Below are 17873 nucleotides of genomic sequence, written 5' to 3' on the forward strand. Positions count from 1 at the left end.
TTATGATCGATTTCTCAGGTCCAAGAAAAATGTTATTACATCTTATTCAATCGACTGAAAAAATGCCAAGGATATACCGAATTGAGGATACAGAGGTATACAAGAGATGATTGTGAAGCAGACTTCGAAGTAGATAAAACGCATGCGACATGGATTCTCTTAGTAAGGAATTGGGAGCAAACCCTGGAGCGCATATAGTGCGGCAGATTCGTGCAAATATTATAAGAATTGTGTATTTAATGATAGAAGCATATAATTTGGACGACATATACTACACATATAAAGGTTCAAAATTAGATAGGAGGCCATCTCAGATTTTGCCTTTAAAAAAAATGGCGGGAATTCAAAATGGCGACTATACATATGTGACTAATAGCACGGTAACTTTTGAACGAGACTTCAGATTTCAATCAAATTTGGTATATAGGTTCTTTTTTGATCTATAAGATCGAGGTCTTGAACAGGAATAATCGGTTTACCAAAAGTTGTGTTTTTCCTGGTTTTTATGTAAAAATATGTTGTTTTTTTGTCAATTATTTCACCCTGTTTGTATTAATTTTTCAAATAGTTAATACGGCCATTAACAAGAGCGTAACAATATTTTTTACAAAATATTTTTAACTTTTTAGTTATGTTAATGACCATTTATCAAGTGCAAAACGTATCTTCACATGTACCCATATGCGGCAGATTCGTGCAAATATTATAAGAATTATTGTGCATTTAATGATACAAGCATATAATTTGGACCACACATACTACACATACAAAGATTCAAATTTAGATATGAGGCCATCTCAGATTTAGTCTTTTACAAAAATGGCGGGCATTCAAAATAAATCTGCTGCCCATAGGTACATGAGAACATACGTTATGCATTTCTTCTTTCTTCTTCTTTTGCCCTTTAATTCGTCCAATTCTGAACATAGGCTTCCCCCAGTTTCCTCCATTCGCTTCTGTTTAGTGCTTTCTGTTTCCAGTGCGTTCCTCCTATCTTTTTAATGTCGTCTCCCCATCTCATCTGGGGTCGTCCTCTTGCTCTCTTTCCTGTCCATGGTCTCCATTGTTGTATCGTGCTATTCCACCTATTGTCCGTTTGTCTAGCGTTATGACCTGCGAAGCTCCATTTTAGCCTGGTTATATGTTGGCCTGCGTCTTTGACTTTTGTTCTATTTCTGACCCAGTTGTTTTGCTTTTTGTCTGTCAATTTTACTCCTAACATTGCTCTCTCCATGGCCCTTTGTGTCTTTATTATTTTATCCATGTTTGCCTTGGTCAAGGTCCATGTTTGGCATGCGTATGTGAGAATTGGGAGTATGCACTGGTCAAACACTCTTGTTTTTAAGTATTGTTGTATTTTTTTATTCTTTAGGACCCATTTTAATTTTCCAAATCCTGCCCAGGCTAATCTGACCCTTCTTTTTACCTCCGCTGTTTGGTTTTCCTTATTTATTTTTATAATCTGTCCCAAATATATATAATCATTAACCGCTTCTATTGTGGTGTCGTTTAGTATTACGTTTCTATTGTCTTGTGTGTTTGTCATTGTTTTTGTTTTGGCAAAATTCATTTTTAGACCTATTTGTTCGTATTCATTTGCTAGTTCGGTTAGCATGGTTTGTAGTTCTTCAAAACTTGATGCTATGACTACTACATCGTCTGCATATCTTAGGTGGTTTAGTTTCTTTCCATTTATGTTTATTCCCATGTTTGTCCATTCCATTGTTTTGAAAACATCTTCCAGTGCTAATGTAAATAGTTTAGGAGAAATAACATCTCCCTGTCGCACTCCTCTGTTAATTGGTATGGGTTTTGTGGTTTCTTCCAATTGTACTGTCATTGTTGCTTTCTTATATATATTATGTATTAGCATTCTGTATCTGGAATCTATTCGACAGTTGTTTATAGCTTTTTCTATTGCCCACATTTTCACGCTGTCAAATGCTTTTTCGTAGTCAACGAACGCTAAGTGCAGATCTATATGGTATTCGTTAGCTTTTTCTATTAGTGTCCTAATTGTTAGAAGATGGTCAGTGGTGCTATATCTCTTTCGGAATCCTGCCTGCTCTACTGGTTGATACGAGTCCAATTTGTGTGTTAGTGTGTTGTTGCATTTATTATGCATTATTTATTTATTATGCGTTATGCATTTATTAAATGGTAATTAACACAACTGAAAAGTTCAAAATATTTCTTAAAAAATATATTTACACTCTTTTCAATGGCGTTATTACCTTTTTGAAAAATTTATATATACAGGGTGAAAGAATTGAAAGGGAAACAACATATTATTACATAAAAAAACAGTAAAAACACAAATTCTGGTAAACCGATTCTTCCGGTTCAAGACCTCGATATTATTCATCAAAAAAAGAACCTATATATCAAATTTGGTTGAAATATGACGCTTCGTTCAAAAGTTATCGTGCTATTAGTCACATATGTATAGTCGCCATTTTGAATGCCCGCCATTTTTGTAAAAGGAACAAAAACTGAGAAGGCCTCGTATCTAAATTGGAACCTCTATATTTGTAGTATATGTGGACCAAATTATATGCTTCTACCATTAAATGCACAATAATTCTTATAATATTTGCACGAATCTGCCGCATATAGGTACATGTGAAGATACGTTTTGCATTTATTAAATGGTAATTAACATAACTAAAAAGTTAAAAATATTTTTTAAAAAATAGTTTTACGCTCTTCTCAATGGCGGTATTAACTTTTGGAAAAATTAATACATACAGGGTGAAAGAATTGAAAAAAAAAACAGCATATTTTACATAAAAATCAGGAGAAACACAAATTCTGGTAAACCGATTCTTCCGGTTCAAGACCTCGATCTTATACATAAAAAAAAGAATGTGTGTGTACTTTGTACGCACGTAAGAAGTTATACTTCTATTATATGATTTCAACGAAATTAATATACTTTAAACAGTTTATTTATATTTTATTTAAATATTAAACAAATTTTAATATTTACTACTTCTCAAACATTTTTATTAAAACAGTGCCAAAATTTAAAAGAATAAAAGAATAAAACACACACAAACAAACGCATTGAAAAATGCCACAAATGATTTCTGAACAATGTAGGAAACAATTAAATACGTATTTTCTGAAAAAAATTATATAATAAATAAACTTACAATCATAAAATGTATAAAAAAAGAATGTGTGTGTACTTTGTACGCACGTAAGAAGTTATACTTCTATTATATGATTATAAACGAAATTAATATACTTTTTATTTATATTTTATTTAAATATTAAATTAATTTATACTTACTACTTCTCAAATATTTTTATTAAAACAGTGCCAAAAATTAAAATAATAAAAAAATAAAACACACACAAACACACTAAAAATGCCACAAATGATTTCTGAACATTAATTGTCGGAAAATTTTTTAACTAAATACGTATTTTCTGAAAATAAAATTATATAATAAATATACTTACAATCATAAAATGTATAAAAAAAAATAAAAAAATAAAAGTTTCTATTGGGATTCGAACCAACTTACCACGCGGCTGGTATTTGCGTTGTATTGGGATTCTCTCGCATTAAAACTGCGCCACAGGGACATCTTGTCATTATTTGCGAAGATCGTCTAACTAAACAGATTAACCTTTTGACATTTTTAACTTATGTAAATTAAATTATTTTGATTTTGAATTGAAATGATTTAGAATTGAAAAAATACAACAAAACATAGAGTAAGAAGACAATATATTATGTAAATATAAATATAAATTATGTAAATAAAAGTATTACATACTACTTATGTATTTTGGTAGGTTCAAGGTAGGTATCGGAGCCCGTATAACGACTAATAAATTTCGCAATCACTTGCGTCGTGCAAAGTGGCTATGTTCAAATATCATAACAAAATTTGATCAACTATCTATAAAACACTTACCAGTGAAAGATTCTTTAGCTTTGAATAAGCGAGATCTGCGGCACTCATACTAGGCACAGTTTGATGAGCTTTCACATTGGCATGAAACAATCATCTCTTCTATGTAAATAAGTCCAAAAATATAATATGAAAACTATTTAAAAAGGCAGTATAACCATTAACTAACTTTTTGTTTGTTGTTTCTCTTCCTACAAATTTTAAAACGCAACAAGCATACATTATAACCAAACGCAGTCCCACAGCTGTGCCACAGCTGCCATATTGGATAATTTTTGTCATGTCATTTGAACATCCAATCAGAACAAAGTTATAATGCGCATGCGCCCGGTCGCTAGGTTTTTCCATATAAAATTTCACCGTCATTACGCCCGTAAAGAAGTATAACTTCAAAAAATAAAAAAATAAAAGTTTCCATTGAGGTTCGAACCCGCTTATCAGCGCAGTTAGTATTGAAATTCATTCACCTTAAACTTTTACCCACGGAGACCATGTGTCATCATGTGCGAAGATCAACTAACTAAATGGATTAAAGTTGTGACGGTTCTGAATTTAACCAAATTATTTATTTTGATTTTGAATTGAAATTATTTAGAATTGAAAGAAATATTAAAAACAAAACATAGAGTAAGAAAACAATATATTAGGTGAATATTGATAGAAATTTTGATGGTAATCAAATTATGTAAATCAAAGCATTACATACTATTTTGGTAGGTTCTTTTTAAATTTTCCAAATAGGTAGGAACCTATGAATTTTTTTATTAGGATACTGAAACATTTACAATTATTACGTACCTGTCGCTTTTAAAATCTATTTAAAAAGTCACTACAATATTATAAATTTGTTTTTTGCTCTGCCATTACAACAATAAAAACTAATATACACAATATTAATTTGTTTATCCAAAATCTTCATATTGAACAATTATTGACAGATGATTTTAACACCCAATCAGATCCCGTATAACGTTTATACCATACTCTCTCTGTGCGCATGCGCGCTGTATTATGAAATTTTACTCTCAATCGCGCCTAAAGAAGTATAACTTCAAAAAGAACCTATATACCAAATTTGGTTGAAATCTGAAGTCTCTTTCAAAAGTTATCGTGCTATTAGTCACAATGTATAGTCGCCATTTTGAATCCCCGCCATTTTTGTAAAAAGTAAAATCTGAGATGACCTCATATCTAAATTTGAATCTTTATATGTGCAGTATATGTGGTCCAAATTATATACTTCTATCATTAAATGCACAATTGTTTCACATATCGGCTGCACTAATAGGCAAGATCGCTTCCCTGAAATAGACCAATTTTCAAAAGGGTTCATAGATATTGTTTAGAATAGTATATTATTCAATGAGCATGTAATGATGGCTATTACTCACGATGATGAAGTTTGCGACACGAGCCGTAGGCGAGTGTCGTAATTCATCAGAGTGAGTAATATCCATTACATGCGAGTAGAATACTATACTTTTTTTACGACCTTTTTTTAATTTTAATTAGTAAAAAATATAATTATCAACTACTCGAAATTTAAATTATAGTAATTTACAAAAATAGTACGCGGCTGAATAATTGTTGCCTACTATAACCAAATTCTTATGTATTGTAAAAATACAAGAAATAGTCAGCTCGTTTCCGAAAAATTATAAGCATAAATTTGTACCTACTGTCAATTAATCTAATAAATAGAAAATGGCTATTACCGGTGAACGTATTTCAAAAAATTATAATGTACATTTACATTTAACTATATATAATATAATAATATAACTATATATGATATGTTATAACATATTTAACACAATATAACTTAAAAAATAAACACAATGTTAGTTATAAATTCCAATAATTATTAACACAAACAAAATGCGCTAATGTCACTGTCACTAAAATAAATAATAAACGTCAAAATTTTTAGTAAACAAAATATACCTAAACGTAAAAATATACTGACATTGTTGAAGTTGAAATTCCTTTAAAATTTTTCGAAGTTATTTATTGATACCTATAAATTACAATAATTATTGTATTAAATAAACAAGTCTAAGTAATTTTATTTGCAGTTTATATACGATTAATATTAAAAGTGGATTATGCGCCACTTGAATCTAACTTCAGCCCGTGAGTAATGACCCGTGAGTAACTTCAGCCCGTGAGTAATGAACTATTACTCACGGGTAAAGTAATGGGTGCTATTATCTATTAAAAATTAGCGAATAATGAGCATATTATTAAACGGTCGTAGAAAAATGTATTAAAGGTAATAAAAATGCGTAGTTGTTGAAATTACTGTATATGCGAGAAATGTAATAACCATTACATTTTAATAGTACAATAAAATAATTAAGGTTATTTATATAAATCTGCACGTGATAAGCATACTTAAAATATCACATGCCATTTCTAAATCAAATATAAGTTTTATATTTAAATTATTTCAACAATTGAAGGATGTTATCAAAAAAATAACTAAATCATATTTGAATTATTATATATTTGAAGTGTTTTGAACATAATATGTGTGTTTTTTACTCATTGTTTCATTATCTTTATTGTAAAATCATAGTAAACAATTTAATTTTCCATATATCTGACTTAATTTTATAAAGTTTGAATTTCTTTAATCAAAAGTCTTCTTCTTAATCCTTCTGTTTTGTAATATAATATTTGTTTATCTGATCGATTCTCGTCCATTATTTTTACATATTGTTTCCATTTTGATATGAATCTTCTTTAGAGTATATAGAGTCTTCGATTCTAGAGTTATCTCTTTGCGTCATTACTCAACCTACAATTCCCTATAACAGAGAACGATTGCAAAGAAATCCTACTAATTAGAATGTAAAGACACAGAAAGAGAAAAAACTTATGATATGGAATGAAAACATTCAAACACTTTTCAAACACGTGTCCCATCACCCATCACAATAGAACAAACAAGTGATGCAGTCTAAATAAAAATATCTAGGCATCATCATCTATCGGACTACCTACGTCCATCAAGTTAGCAGAACAAAGTCAGCAGAACACAGTTATTCTTATTAGACCAGGGCGCATCTGTAAAAATATTAGTACATTTGGACGTTGAGAGGTGACTCAAATTTTTTTGCAGAAATTGCTTTAAAATAAATCAAATAATAATATTTGAGTTATCCTCCCTCTCAAAAAGGTCCGGAACATTGTTTAAATAATCAAAATGTCAAAAAATTAAGGAAAAATTCGATTTTTTTCTTGGTTTTTTGATTATAACTTTAAAAGTATTCATTTATGAGAAAAGTTATACTGAGATAAAAGTTGCGTAATTAAATTTCCTACAATATAGAACTGGTTAAAAATTTAAGAAATAGTCACCCTTGTTGAAAAATAGCAAAAATTGTGAAAAAAACATACAAAAACAAGTATTTGCATTTTACGTTTTTCAACCATTTATGCTACATTTAGGACCTTCATATTTCACCCTGAAAAATTTTATGATACAGTAAAACAATATTGTAAATTTCATTAAGATCGGTTTGATAGATTTTGCAAAATAAATTTTGCAATCCAGCTTTCGTAAAAAAAACTCATTTTTTCAAAGTGTTATAGGACTGAAAATAAAGCAGATAGCAAGTTGAAATTTTTTTTGCATATAGAAGTGTACTGTACCTGTCATTTGCAATTTCGCAAAATTAAAATCGCTGAACACCACGGCGTCAGGAATTTTTTTAAATAAACATTAATCATTGGTGCTACGCGCAGGACAGCAGATAGGTTGCTCTGATTGGGCATTCCAATGACCTTTGATAATGATTGATAAATTTTAATTTTTATGACATTTCGATATAAATAAATAAATTTGTTTATTGCAAAATAAAAACACATACTCTATCTTTTGAAAAAACACTTTTATTAGCAAAAACTTTCTTTGTTCATATATTTTAGTTTAAATAATAAAAGTTTATTATTTTTAAACATATGCAATTGTGTAAACAATATTTCACAAACAATAATAAAATTAGTTTGATTTTTGTGGAATTAAAAAATTAAAATACAACAAAATATAGAGTAAGAAAATAATATATTAGATAAAGATTGGAACAAATCTTGGTGGAAATCAACCTGTGTGAATCGAACACCGCTGTCCTGCGCGTAGCACCAAAAATTATTGTTTATTTCAAAAATTTTCTGACGCCGTGGTAATTAATCGATTTTAATTTTGATAATTGCAAATGAAAGGTACAGTACACTTCTATAAGCAAAAAAAAATCAACTTGCTATCTGCTTTATTTTCAGTCCTGTAACATTTTGAATAATTGAATTTTTTTTGCGAAAGCTGTATTGCAAAATTTATTTTGCAAAATCTATTGAACCGATCTTAATGAAATTTACAGTATTGTTTTACTGTATCATAAAGTTTTTCTGGGTGAAATATGAAAGTCCTAAGTGTAGCATAAATGGTTGAAAAACGTAAAATGCGAATACTTGTTTTTGTATGGTTTTTTCGCAATTATTGCTATTTTGCAACTAGGGTGACTATTTTTAAAATTTTTAACCAATTTTATATTGTAGTAAATTGAATTACGCAACTTTTATGTCAGTACAACTTTTATCGGAAATGAATACTGTTAAAGTTATAATCAAAAAACGAAGAAAAAAATCGAATTTTTCCTTCAATTCTTGACATTTTGATTAATTAAACAATGTTCCGGACCTTTTTGAGAGGGAGGATAACTCAAATATTATTATTTGATTTATTTTCAAGCAATTTCTGCAAAAAAATTTGAGTCACTTCTCAACGTCCATCTCAAAACAGATCCGCCCTGGACTATATACCATGATTAAGTGTAAATTAAATGCAAATTTAATGTTGCAAGAAAAAATGTATTGTTCTTCTTCTTTAAAAGTTATCGCATGTTCTGCTAACTTGATAATCAAGCTAGCAGAACAGTAGTTCAAAAATTTGATAAATCATTTATAACTGAATGCCAAAGTATTCTCTGAATTAAATGAAAATTTAATGTTCCAAGAAAAAATTTATTGCTCTTCTTCTTTAAAAGTTATCGCATGTTCTGCTGGCTTGATTATCAAGTTAGCAGAATATGCGATAACTTTTAAAGAAGAAGAGCAATAAATTTTTTCTTGCAACATTAAATTTGAATTTAATTCAGATAGTCGAGGAAATGAAGCTGGAAAAATGGCAAAACCTCGCAATTTTTTCGTCCAGCATCGATTTGTACAAAAATTTGGGATTAGGCTCATTTCACCCTCTAGTTCATTTTCTATATTGAGCCGTTTTACGCTTTTGGTTTTTTAAGGGTGAAAACCACCCCTAATTGTAAAAAAATCTAAAATAACATTTTAAACTTGAATATTGTCAACATTTGCTTCTTATTAGTTACATAATGATTTTTTTGTGCTTTAAAATATAATATCACAATATTTCAACCCTTAAAACCACCCTTGTTGGAGCTATATGGAAAAGTTTACTTATCCTAAAAGAATAATTTCGGCTTGCATCAATTTACATAAAAATTTGGGGTTAGGATCATCTTACCCTGTACTTCATATTCTATATCATGCTCAAGGGTGTTGATTATTTTTAGGGGTGTAAACTACCCTTATTGTCAAAAATTATATAAACACGTAAACTTTAATATAGGTAAAATTTGGTTTTGACTGGTTAAATGATGATTGTTTTATGCTTTAGGATATATCATAATATTTCAACCCTTAAAAACCACCCTTAATAACATTGCAATTTTTGTAAGTAGACAATTTAATAGATCTATACAGAAAAAAAAGTAGAATTAAAGAATTTTAAAAACATTTATTTACACAAAAATACGAATTTACAAATATATAAAAATACACATAAAAATAGTTTTTTAGTCATCCAGTATACGAATGGGCTCTGATGTATTATAAAGGTACATTGAAAATGAGAGCATAAGGGGACTATTCGAATTTTTCGAAAAAAAAAAATTAGTTTTATAAACATAGCTCCTTCATTTTTGGCGGTAAAAAGTTTTTTTAATAATAGTTTTGTAGGATTTTTGAAGAGTAATAAGACTATGTAAATTAAATTCCGTAAGATCCCTTAATTTTTAATTGAGGTGGGTTTAAAGGGCTCGAATAAGGGATGTTTGCTCGTAAATAGATGTTTTAAACAGCTATATCTAGCTAACTGTTCACTGTAATGAAAATCTATGCATAAAAAAATTTTAGCTATTAAAAAAGCTACAATTTAGTAGTCTATAATTTTTTTCGTATCTTCAGTATTTTCGGCGATATTTTGAAGAAAATGATAAAAAATGCAAAATTGCAAAAAATCAATTTTTCTTTAAACTCCATTTTTTCTAAAATTAGGCCTTTCTAATAGCTCAAACTTCTTGGGTGTATTGATAATATAAACATAAAAGCAATTACGGAAAGGCGAAGACCAACTTTTAGTTACAAGGGTAGTTAGGGGGTTGTATTCACTGTTTTTTTCGTAGAGAAAAACAGGTACCGACTTTTTTTTTATCATAAGTTGCTCCATTTTTGTGCTAGAAACTTTTTATTATTTTTTTTGAAAGATCTTATTGTATGCTTGAAAAAACATTATGTAAGTTTTCCTGGAAAAATGCAGTTTTCCCGTTATTTGGCATTGATTATTTCAAATTATGCATTTGACGAAAAAGGTAACCTTTAACAAGCCGTATCTCGGTTTGTATTGGTCGTAAAAATATTATAGAAAAACAGTTTCGTTTGTGTCACTAAAAGATACAATTTTGATATTTACAGTTTTTTTGATTAAATGCATATTTTCGAGTTATTCTCAAAAAATCCTCTAAAAAAGTCGATTTTTCCGCCGAAAAACTGTTACTTTCAACCACGAATAACTCAAAAAATATTAGTTTTACAAAGAAAATGTAAAAAACATTTTTATCTTAAAATTACTTTTTACGTCAATTTACATGGTTAAAATGTAATAAAAAATGCCCACCCACGAGATGGGGTGGCAACTACCCCCAAGGTTTTAGCGTACAGCGGCATGATATAGAAAATTATCCTTGGACTATTCTCTACCTTCTGTGAAAATTTCAAGTAAATCCATGCTGGACGAAAAAATTGCGAGCCAAAATGCTTCATTTCCTCGACTAAGAGAATACTTTGGCATTCAATTATAAATGATTTATTAATTTTTGAACTATTGTTCTGATAGCTTGATTATTAAGTTAGCAGAACATGCGATGACTTTTAAAGAAGAAGAGCAATAAATTTTTTCTTGGAACATTAAATTTGCATTTAATTTACACTTAATCATGGTATAAGAATAACTGTGTTCTGCTGACCTTGTTCTGCTAACTTGATGGACGTATTTAGTCTAAATAAATATCTAGGCATTATCATCTATCGGGCAATCTAGCTACCGATAACTCCAAACAAAAGTGGAAGAGCAAGTGAATAGAGCAAACAGAGCCGCAGGATACCTGAATGAGACCATATGGAGAAATAAAATATTGGGAAAGAAATGAAAGACAACATTTACAAAACAATCATCAGACCAATAACGACATACGTGGTAGAAACACGACCTGACACAGGTAGAACAAAAATAATGTTAGAAACAGAAGAAATGAAAACCCTTAGAAAAAAAATAGAAAGTACTATGGGACAGAGCTAGAAGAACAGATCTGCGACGGAGGTGTAATTGTGTAATTGTGGAGAACATCAAGGACATCAAATGGGGTAGTAAGGATGGCGATAGACGGTTCCCCAATAGGAAGACGATCAGTGGGAAAACCACGAAAACGGTGAAACGACAACTTCTATGGTCCTGTCTACACAAAATTAAGAAGAAACAGAATCAAGAAACCATAATAAGGAATATTTAAAAAACGTATGAAAACTTGAAGAAACAAAATCCGATAGGAAAATGTCTAATAACAGGGTGACTTCTCACCCCATCAGCGCAGGACTACTGATTTTCAAATAAATCTTAAAATTCGTTTACTGGGTGCGACTATTTTTTGATTGACCAAGTACCTAAAAGTTCGTAGAACAATGTAACGGAGTACCAAAAAGAATAATCCATATAAAACAAAATGATTCAATCTTCTTTACTTGTTTTTCATCTATCTCTCTATTTTTCATCAACAAACACTTTAATCATCCAAAAGTCTATTTCGTATAATTTTTATTTCAGTCAAGATGTTACCAGCAGAAAGCAACGATTTATTCGAAAAACATCCGCCAGCTCCCGTTATCAAAGTGTATAAAAGGAGATGGGTGATATTAGCCATATTCATTCTCTATTCTTGCGCCAACGCTTTCCAGTGGATTGAGTACTCTATCATCACCAACATTGTGGTAAAATTTTATAGAGTGAGCACGATTGCCGTGGATTGGACCTCTATTATATATATGGTCATTTATCCTTTTATTGTTGTACCAGCTTCCTATATTATTGATACTCAGGTAAGTCTTGAAATTGTAGATGTCTACACTTGTCATTGTTGCAATAAAAATCTTTAGAATATAATATACAGTGCGTCCATAAAGTAACGCATAAATTCATTATTTCGTAAACCGGCGATATTAAGGAAAAATCCCGAAACCGGTCGATTTTTATTTTTAAATTCCGATTTTTTGGCATATATATCATACTAGTGACGTCATCCATCTGGGCATGATGACGTAATCGATGATTTTTTTAAATGAAAATAGGGGTCATGTGATAGCTCATTTGAAAGGGTATTCAATTCTCTATTCACTAATATAAACATTAACATATTTATTTATACAAGGTGCTTAAAAAAACATTTTTTTCATTAAAATAATTGAGACAAAAAGAAGAATGTATGTAATTTATTTAATTCAAAATACGTTTTACTGTTGTCAGAAAACAGGGAAAAATATTTATTTGACAAATAAATATTGTTTTTCGCTTAAATTCAATGTTACAGCTGCCACCCACCTGTCTCTTGGCAGTTTGAACATTTCGTTTAAACGAAAATCAATGTTTATTTGTCAAACAAAATTTTTTTCTCTTTACTGACAGTAGTAAAATGCATTTTGATTTCAAATAAATTACATATATTCTTCTTTTTGTCTCACTTATTTTAATTTAAAAAATGTTTTTTGAACACCCTGTATAAATAATTATGTTAATGTTTATATTATTGGATAGAGAATTAAATACCCTTTCAAATGAGCTATTACATGACCCCTGTTTCCATTTAAAAAATCATCGATTACGTCATCACGTCCAGATGGATGACGTCACGAGGATGACATATATGCCAAAAAATCGTAATTTAAAAATAAAAATCGACCTGTTTTGGGATTTTTCCTTAAAGTCGCCGGTTTACGAAATAACGAATTTATGCGTTACTTTATGGACGCACTGTATTATATGGATTAATTAGCCTAATGGGCTACACTTAAGGTTTTTGCTAAGAATACTTGACAACCGAATTGGAATAACAGACATACGAGTAATGTGTCTCCTACGACTACTATTTTTCGACGGTCCATGTTATGTTGTTATGTGATTTCGAAAAAGAAATCCTGATGTCACCAGATACTGAAATTGCCGTATTGTATTGTCCGTAGTGTCTGAAAGCTCACCTTACTTCCCTGAATATAGCCAGCTGGGTATGTGCACGGTGAAAATATACGGATAGAACTATTTTTTGAGAAATAAATATTTGGTGACTAACTTTGTGAGAATTTTGAACAATATTTCTTGTATTTTTTAGGGGTTAAGGGTGACCGCATTGATTGGTGGGCTAGGAACTGCCTTAGCCGCTGTCGTTAAAGTTTTTTCTATCAGGCAAGACTTATTTCGGTTGGTACTTTTAGGCCAAGCGATTGGATCTACGGCGCAAGTCTTCGTCATGTGTCTACCTGCAAAAATTGCTGCGGTTTGGTTTAGCCCCAGTGAGGTAAGCACTTTTTTACTTGTTATTTATCGTTACAGATATTTTGGAGAAATAAGGATTATGTGTCTAAGTGAATATCCTTGTCGAACTCCTCTATTGACCTTGGCGAATTTAATCACAAAAATAACATGTTTTTAGGCATCGCTAGCTTGTTCATTGGCTGTATTTGGTACCCAACTAGGGTTTGCACTTGGTTTTGTCCTCCCTCCAACTCTAGTCAAGAACTCTGAAGATCTAAGTGTGATCGGTAGTGGACTTCAGCAACTGTGCTGGGTTTTAGCCATTTATATGATACCAGTCAGCGTGGCTATAATATTTTGTAAGTATATGGGCGTTTTTTATAACTTATATTTTTTGAGTTTTTTAACTAGTCTAAGATCTCTTTGCAATCGATTAACTCTGTGTTAAAAATAAAAAAAATGCAATCAAAAGAGAATATTACACATGCAAAAAGGACACAAAATTTACGATTAGCTAATCCATTTTGGTTTAAACATGTTTAAAATAGAGACTGCAAAAACATATTAATTAACATTAAATACTTAATAATTCCTATCCTCACTTCCACGAAGTGTGGTCTTGGCCACACGGGTGGACCCCGGTAACCTGAGCAACCGTGTTGGAGATTGGGTAACCAACCCCAATGGAAGGCAGGGTCAGGGCAAACGAAGAAGGGAGAACATGGTCCTCCGAAAACTGGGTTTTGCTACGGACCAGCGTTCCATACGTCATGTAAAACAATAATGCTACGAAACGAATGTTATTGCCTCGGAATAGGAGAGACTATAAAAACAAAGGACGAAAGCTACGAACAAAGGATATTCTATTAGGAACATGGAATGTATTAAGTTGGTACCGACCTGGAATTGTCACGACAGTAAAACAACTAAAAGACTTGAGATATGATCTAGTAGCCATTCAGGAAATGAGATGGACAGGATATGGAACAATACACATGGAGAAGTCATTAGTACTGTGGTCTGGACATGAAACTCGACATGGAAGAGGATGTGGCTTTGTAATACTTGAAAGACTGCAATCAGAGTTATTAGACTTTAAACTAGTAAACGAAAGAATCTGCATTATAAGATTAAGTGGTAAATGGTCCGATTTAACTATATGTATTCTCAGTGTATGCACCAACCGAAGACGCATCAGAGGATGATAAAAATGAATTCTACAACTCTCTAAATTAACTAGACACAGAAGCTCCTAACCACGATATTAAAATAATATTAGGTGATCTAAACGCAAAAGTAGGCACAGAAGACTACGCAATACCAGTGGCAGGAAGATATATAGTCTATATACATGAAGTTACAAACGATAATGGATCACGTTTTGTCGATTTTGCGACAGGCTGCAACTTAGCCATCAAAAGCATCCAGTTCGCTAGAAAAAAGATCCACAAGGCAACATGGAGATCAAACGATAGAAGAACAAATAATCAAATAGATCATGTATTGATTGATGGGAGATATTCTAGCAGCATAATAAGCGTAAGAGCTATGAGAGGGCCAGATAGCGACACAGACCATTTTCTCGTAAAGGCCAAGCTCAGAACAAGAATTTTAACACAAACAATAGATAAAGACACAAAGATCGAAAGATGGAATGTGGCGAAGCTGAAAGAAGAAAATAACCAAAGACAGTACCAAGTAGAATTAAGAAATAGGTTTCAGGTTTTGGAAATAAATGAAAATGAAAGTGAAGGTCTAGATCAGCCCATCAACCCTAGAAAAAATCCATATAAAAAGAACTACTACAGAAGCAGCAGAGAAATCTATCGGAAGAACGAAAAAACAAAAAAGAAAAAATGGTTCGACGAGGAATGTGAAAGAACACTAAAAGGAACAAACAAAAGAAGAATTGATTATCTGTCGAACCCATCAGAAGAAAAACGTATACGATTCCACAGAGAGAGAGCCGCAGCTAGAAGAACACTTAGGGCAAAAGAAGAGACAATATCTGCAACAACAAATTGAAAAGGTAGAAGGAGAACACAGACGCAATCAAAGTATAAAATTTCTACAGAGAGGTAAGACAACATAAGAGAAGCTCGTATATAAGGACACCCAACTTCGTGAGAGATAATAATGGAGAAATGCTGGCTGTCGACAACAAAATAATGCTGGTTTTATGGCTTAGACTTGGGTGTCAATAATTAGCCAGTCACAACTTTTTTTCCTATTCATACATAAAAAAGGCAATGAGGTCCTTAGAGTTCCATAGCAAACTCTTCCACAGCTCTCTACTCAGTTCAAAAGCTGCAGCTGGCCGCTATGTAATAGAAAGATGGGCTGAATATTTTGAAGAGCTTCTGAATATAAAAAATTTCACTGAAGAAAACGATGAAAACAATGAAAATGGTGAAAACAATAAAAATCAAACGGCCGAATTAGAAATACCCCACCAAGCATGGAAGAAATTACGCATGCCATAAAAACGCTTAAAAACGATAAATCCCCTGGTCTGGACAATATTGATGCCGAGCTAATTAAAACAGGCGGTCATGAACTCATAAGTAAAATCCATCAATTAATAGAAAAGGCCTGGCAACAAGAAATAATGCCGAAATAATGGTGTGGTAGTATTATTGTACCAATACACAAGTAAGGAAAAAAGGAGTCATGCATGAATTACAGGGGAATCTCACTAATCAACGCTACGAATAAAATTTGGCGTCGATATTATTAAAAATATTACTACTATACGCCGAAGAAATAGTTGGTGACTACCAGTGTGGTTTCAGGCCTGGAAGATCGACTATTGATCAAATATTTACAATAAGACAAATGCTTGAAAAGTATTGGGAACATAATCAGGACTTGCATCAGATCTTTATAGACTTCAAACAGGCTTATGATTCAATTACTCGTGCAACATTATGGACAATTACTCGTGCAACATTATGGAAGGCAACGATCGAGCTCGGCGTACCCAAGAAACTAGCTGCGGTAACACAAATGTGTGTAAGTAACTCCTTTGTACAAGTTAGAATAGGGGGAAAATATCAAATGCTTTCTGCGTAAATTCTGGACTGAGACAGGGAGATCCGCTGTTCCCATCGTTGTTTAACCTAGCCTTAGAATATGTCATGAGAACAATATATCCAAAAATCAAACCAGACATAACTGCTCGGGGAGCAAAAATCATACTCGCCTTTGCCGATGACGTAGAAGCAGTGGCATAATCAACATTAGAAATTAATGATAATTTCTCGAGCTTTGAAAAAGCGGTATTAAACATCGGTCTAAAAATAAATGAAGACAAAACAAAATACATGGTGGTCTCAAGAAGACGGCGAATAAGGCAAAATATTTCTATAAACGATCATAACTTCGAAGTGGTTAAAGAATTTAAATATCTAGGAGCAACAATCACAGATGAGAACAATATAGAGCGAGAAGTTGAAACTCGAATAATGGCAGGAAACAGATCTTTCTTGGCAATGCAACATCTAATGAAGTCTATTTATTTATTTTTTATTTATTTATTATTTATACATATGACCTGGCCTCTAGTGACTAATCCAGGTCGTTTTTTCCTGATGGGATTACAGATATTTTTTTTTTATATTTTTACATTTTTTACTCAACTATTAAATCTATTTTTATAATTAACAATTTGCCATAATCTATTAATTATGTTTAACAAACAAATTTAAATAAACAATTTAAAATATTTTTGGTACTATCAACTCCCTTCTAAGTTATAAAGACAGTCGCTCTATTTTCAGAAGAGAGTTGGTAGTTTTTTTTTTTTTTTAATTTTATGAATTATGTATTGAATTGTTATTTTTATTTATTTATTTTATATTGAATTATTATTATTATAATTGTAAATATCTATTTTTGAATTTATATTTTATTTTATTTATTTTAACTTTATCTTACTCAACTTCATCAGGGTTGGATTATTGGTTGTCTTCTTCTATTATTATAGATTTCTTGTTGTTTTTTAGATATTATTTGTGTGAGATTGTTTAATATTTCAAAATATTCTTCATTTTGTAATATATCTCTTATTT

The 17873-nt window shown here is 31.1% G+C and overlaps 1 protein-coding gene across 1 annotated transcript in view; it reads left to right on the forward strand.

The window, feature by feature from the left end:
- The window catches only part of LOC114325275 (feline leukemia virus subgroup C receptor-related protein 1), a 42938-nt gene that overhangs the window by 4298 nt on the left and 20767 nt on the right, over positions 1-17873 (forward strand). Inside the window, exons 2-4 of the mRNA XM_050656636.1 lie at positions 12106-12377; positions 13661-13846; positions 13982-14162. Coding sequence (XP_050512593.1) covers positions 12111-12377; positions 13661-13846; positions 13982-14162 — 634 coding nt within the window. The 5' untranslated portion in view covers positions 12106-12110. The remainder of the gene's footprint in view (positions 1-12105; positions 12378-13660; positions 13847-13981; positions 14163-17873) is intronic.

The sequence above is a fragment of the Diabrotica virgifera genome, chromosome 7 (assembly GCF_917563875.1).
Source record: "Diabrotica virgifera virgifera chromosome 7, PGI_DIABVI_V3a".
NCBI lineage: Eukaryota > Metazoa > Arthropoda > Insecta > Coleoptera > Chrysomelidae > Diabrotica > Diabrotica virgifera.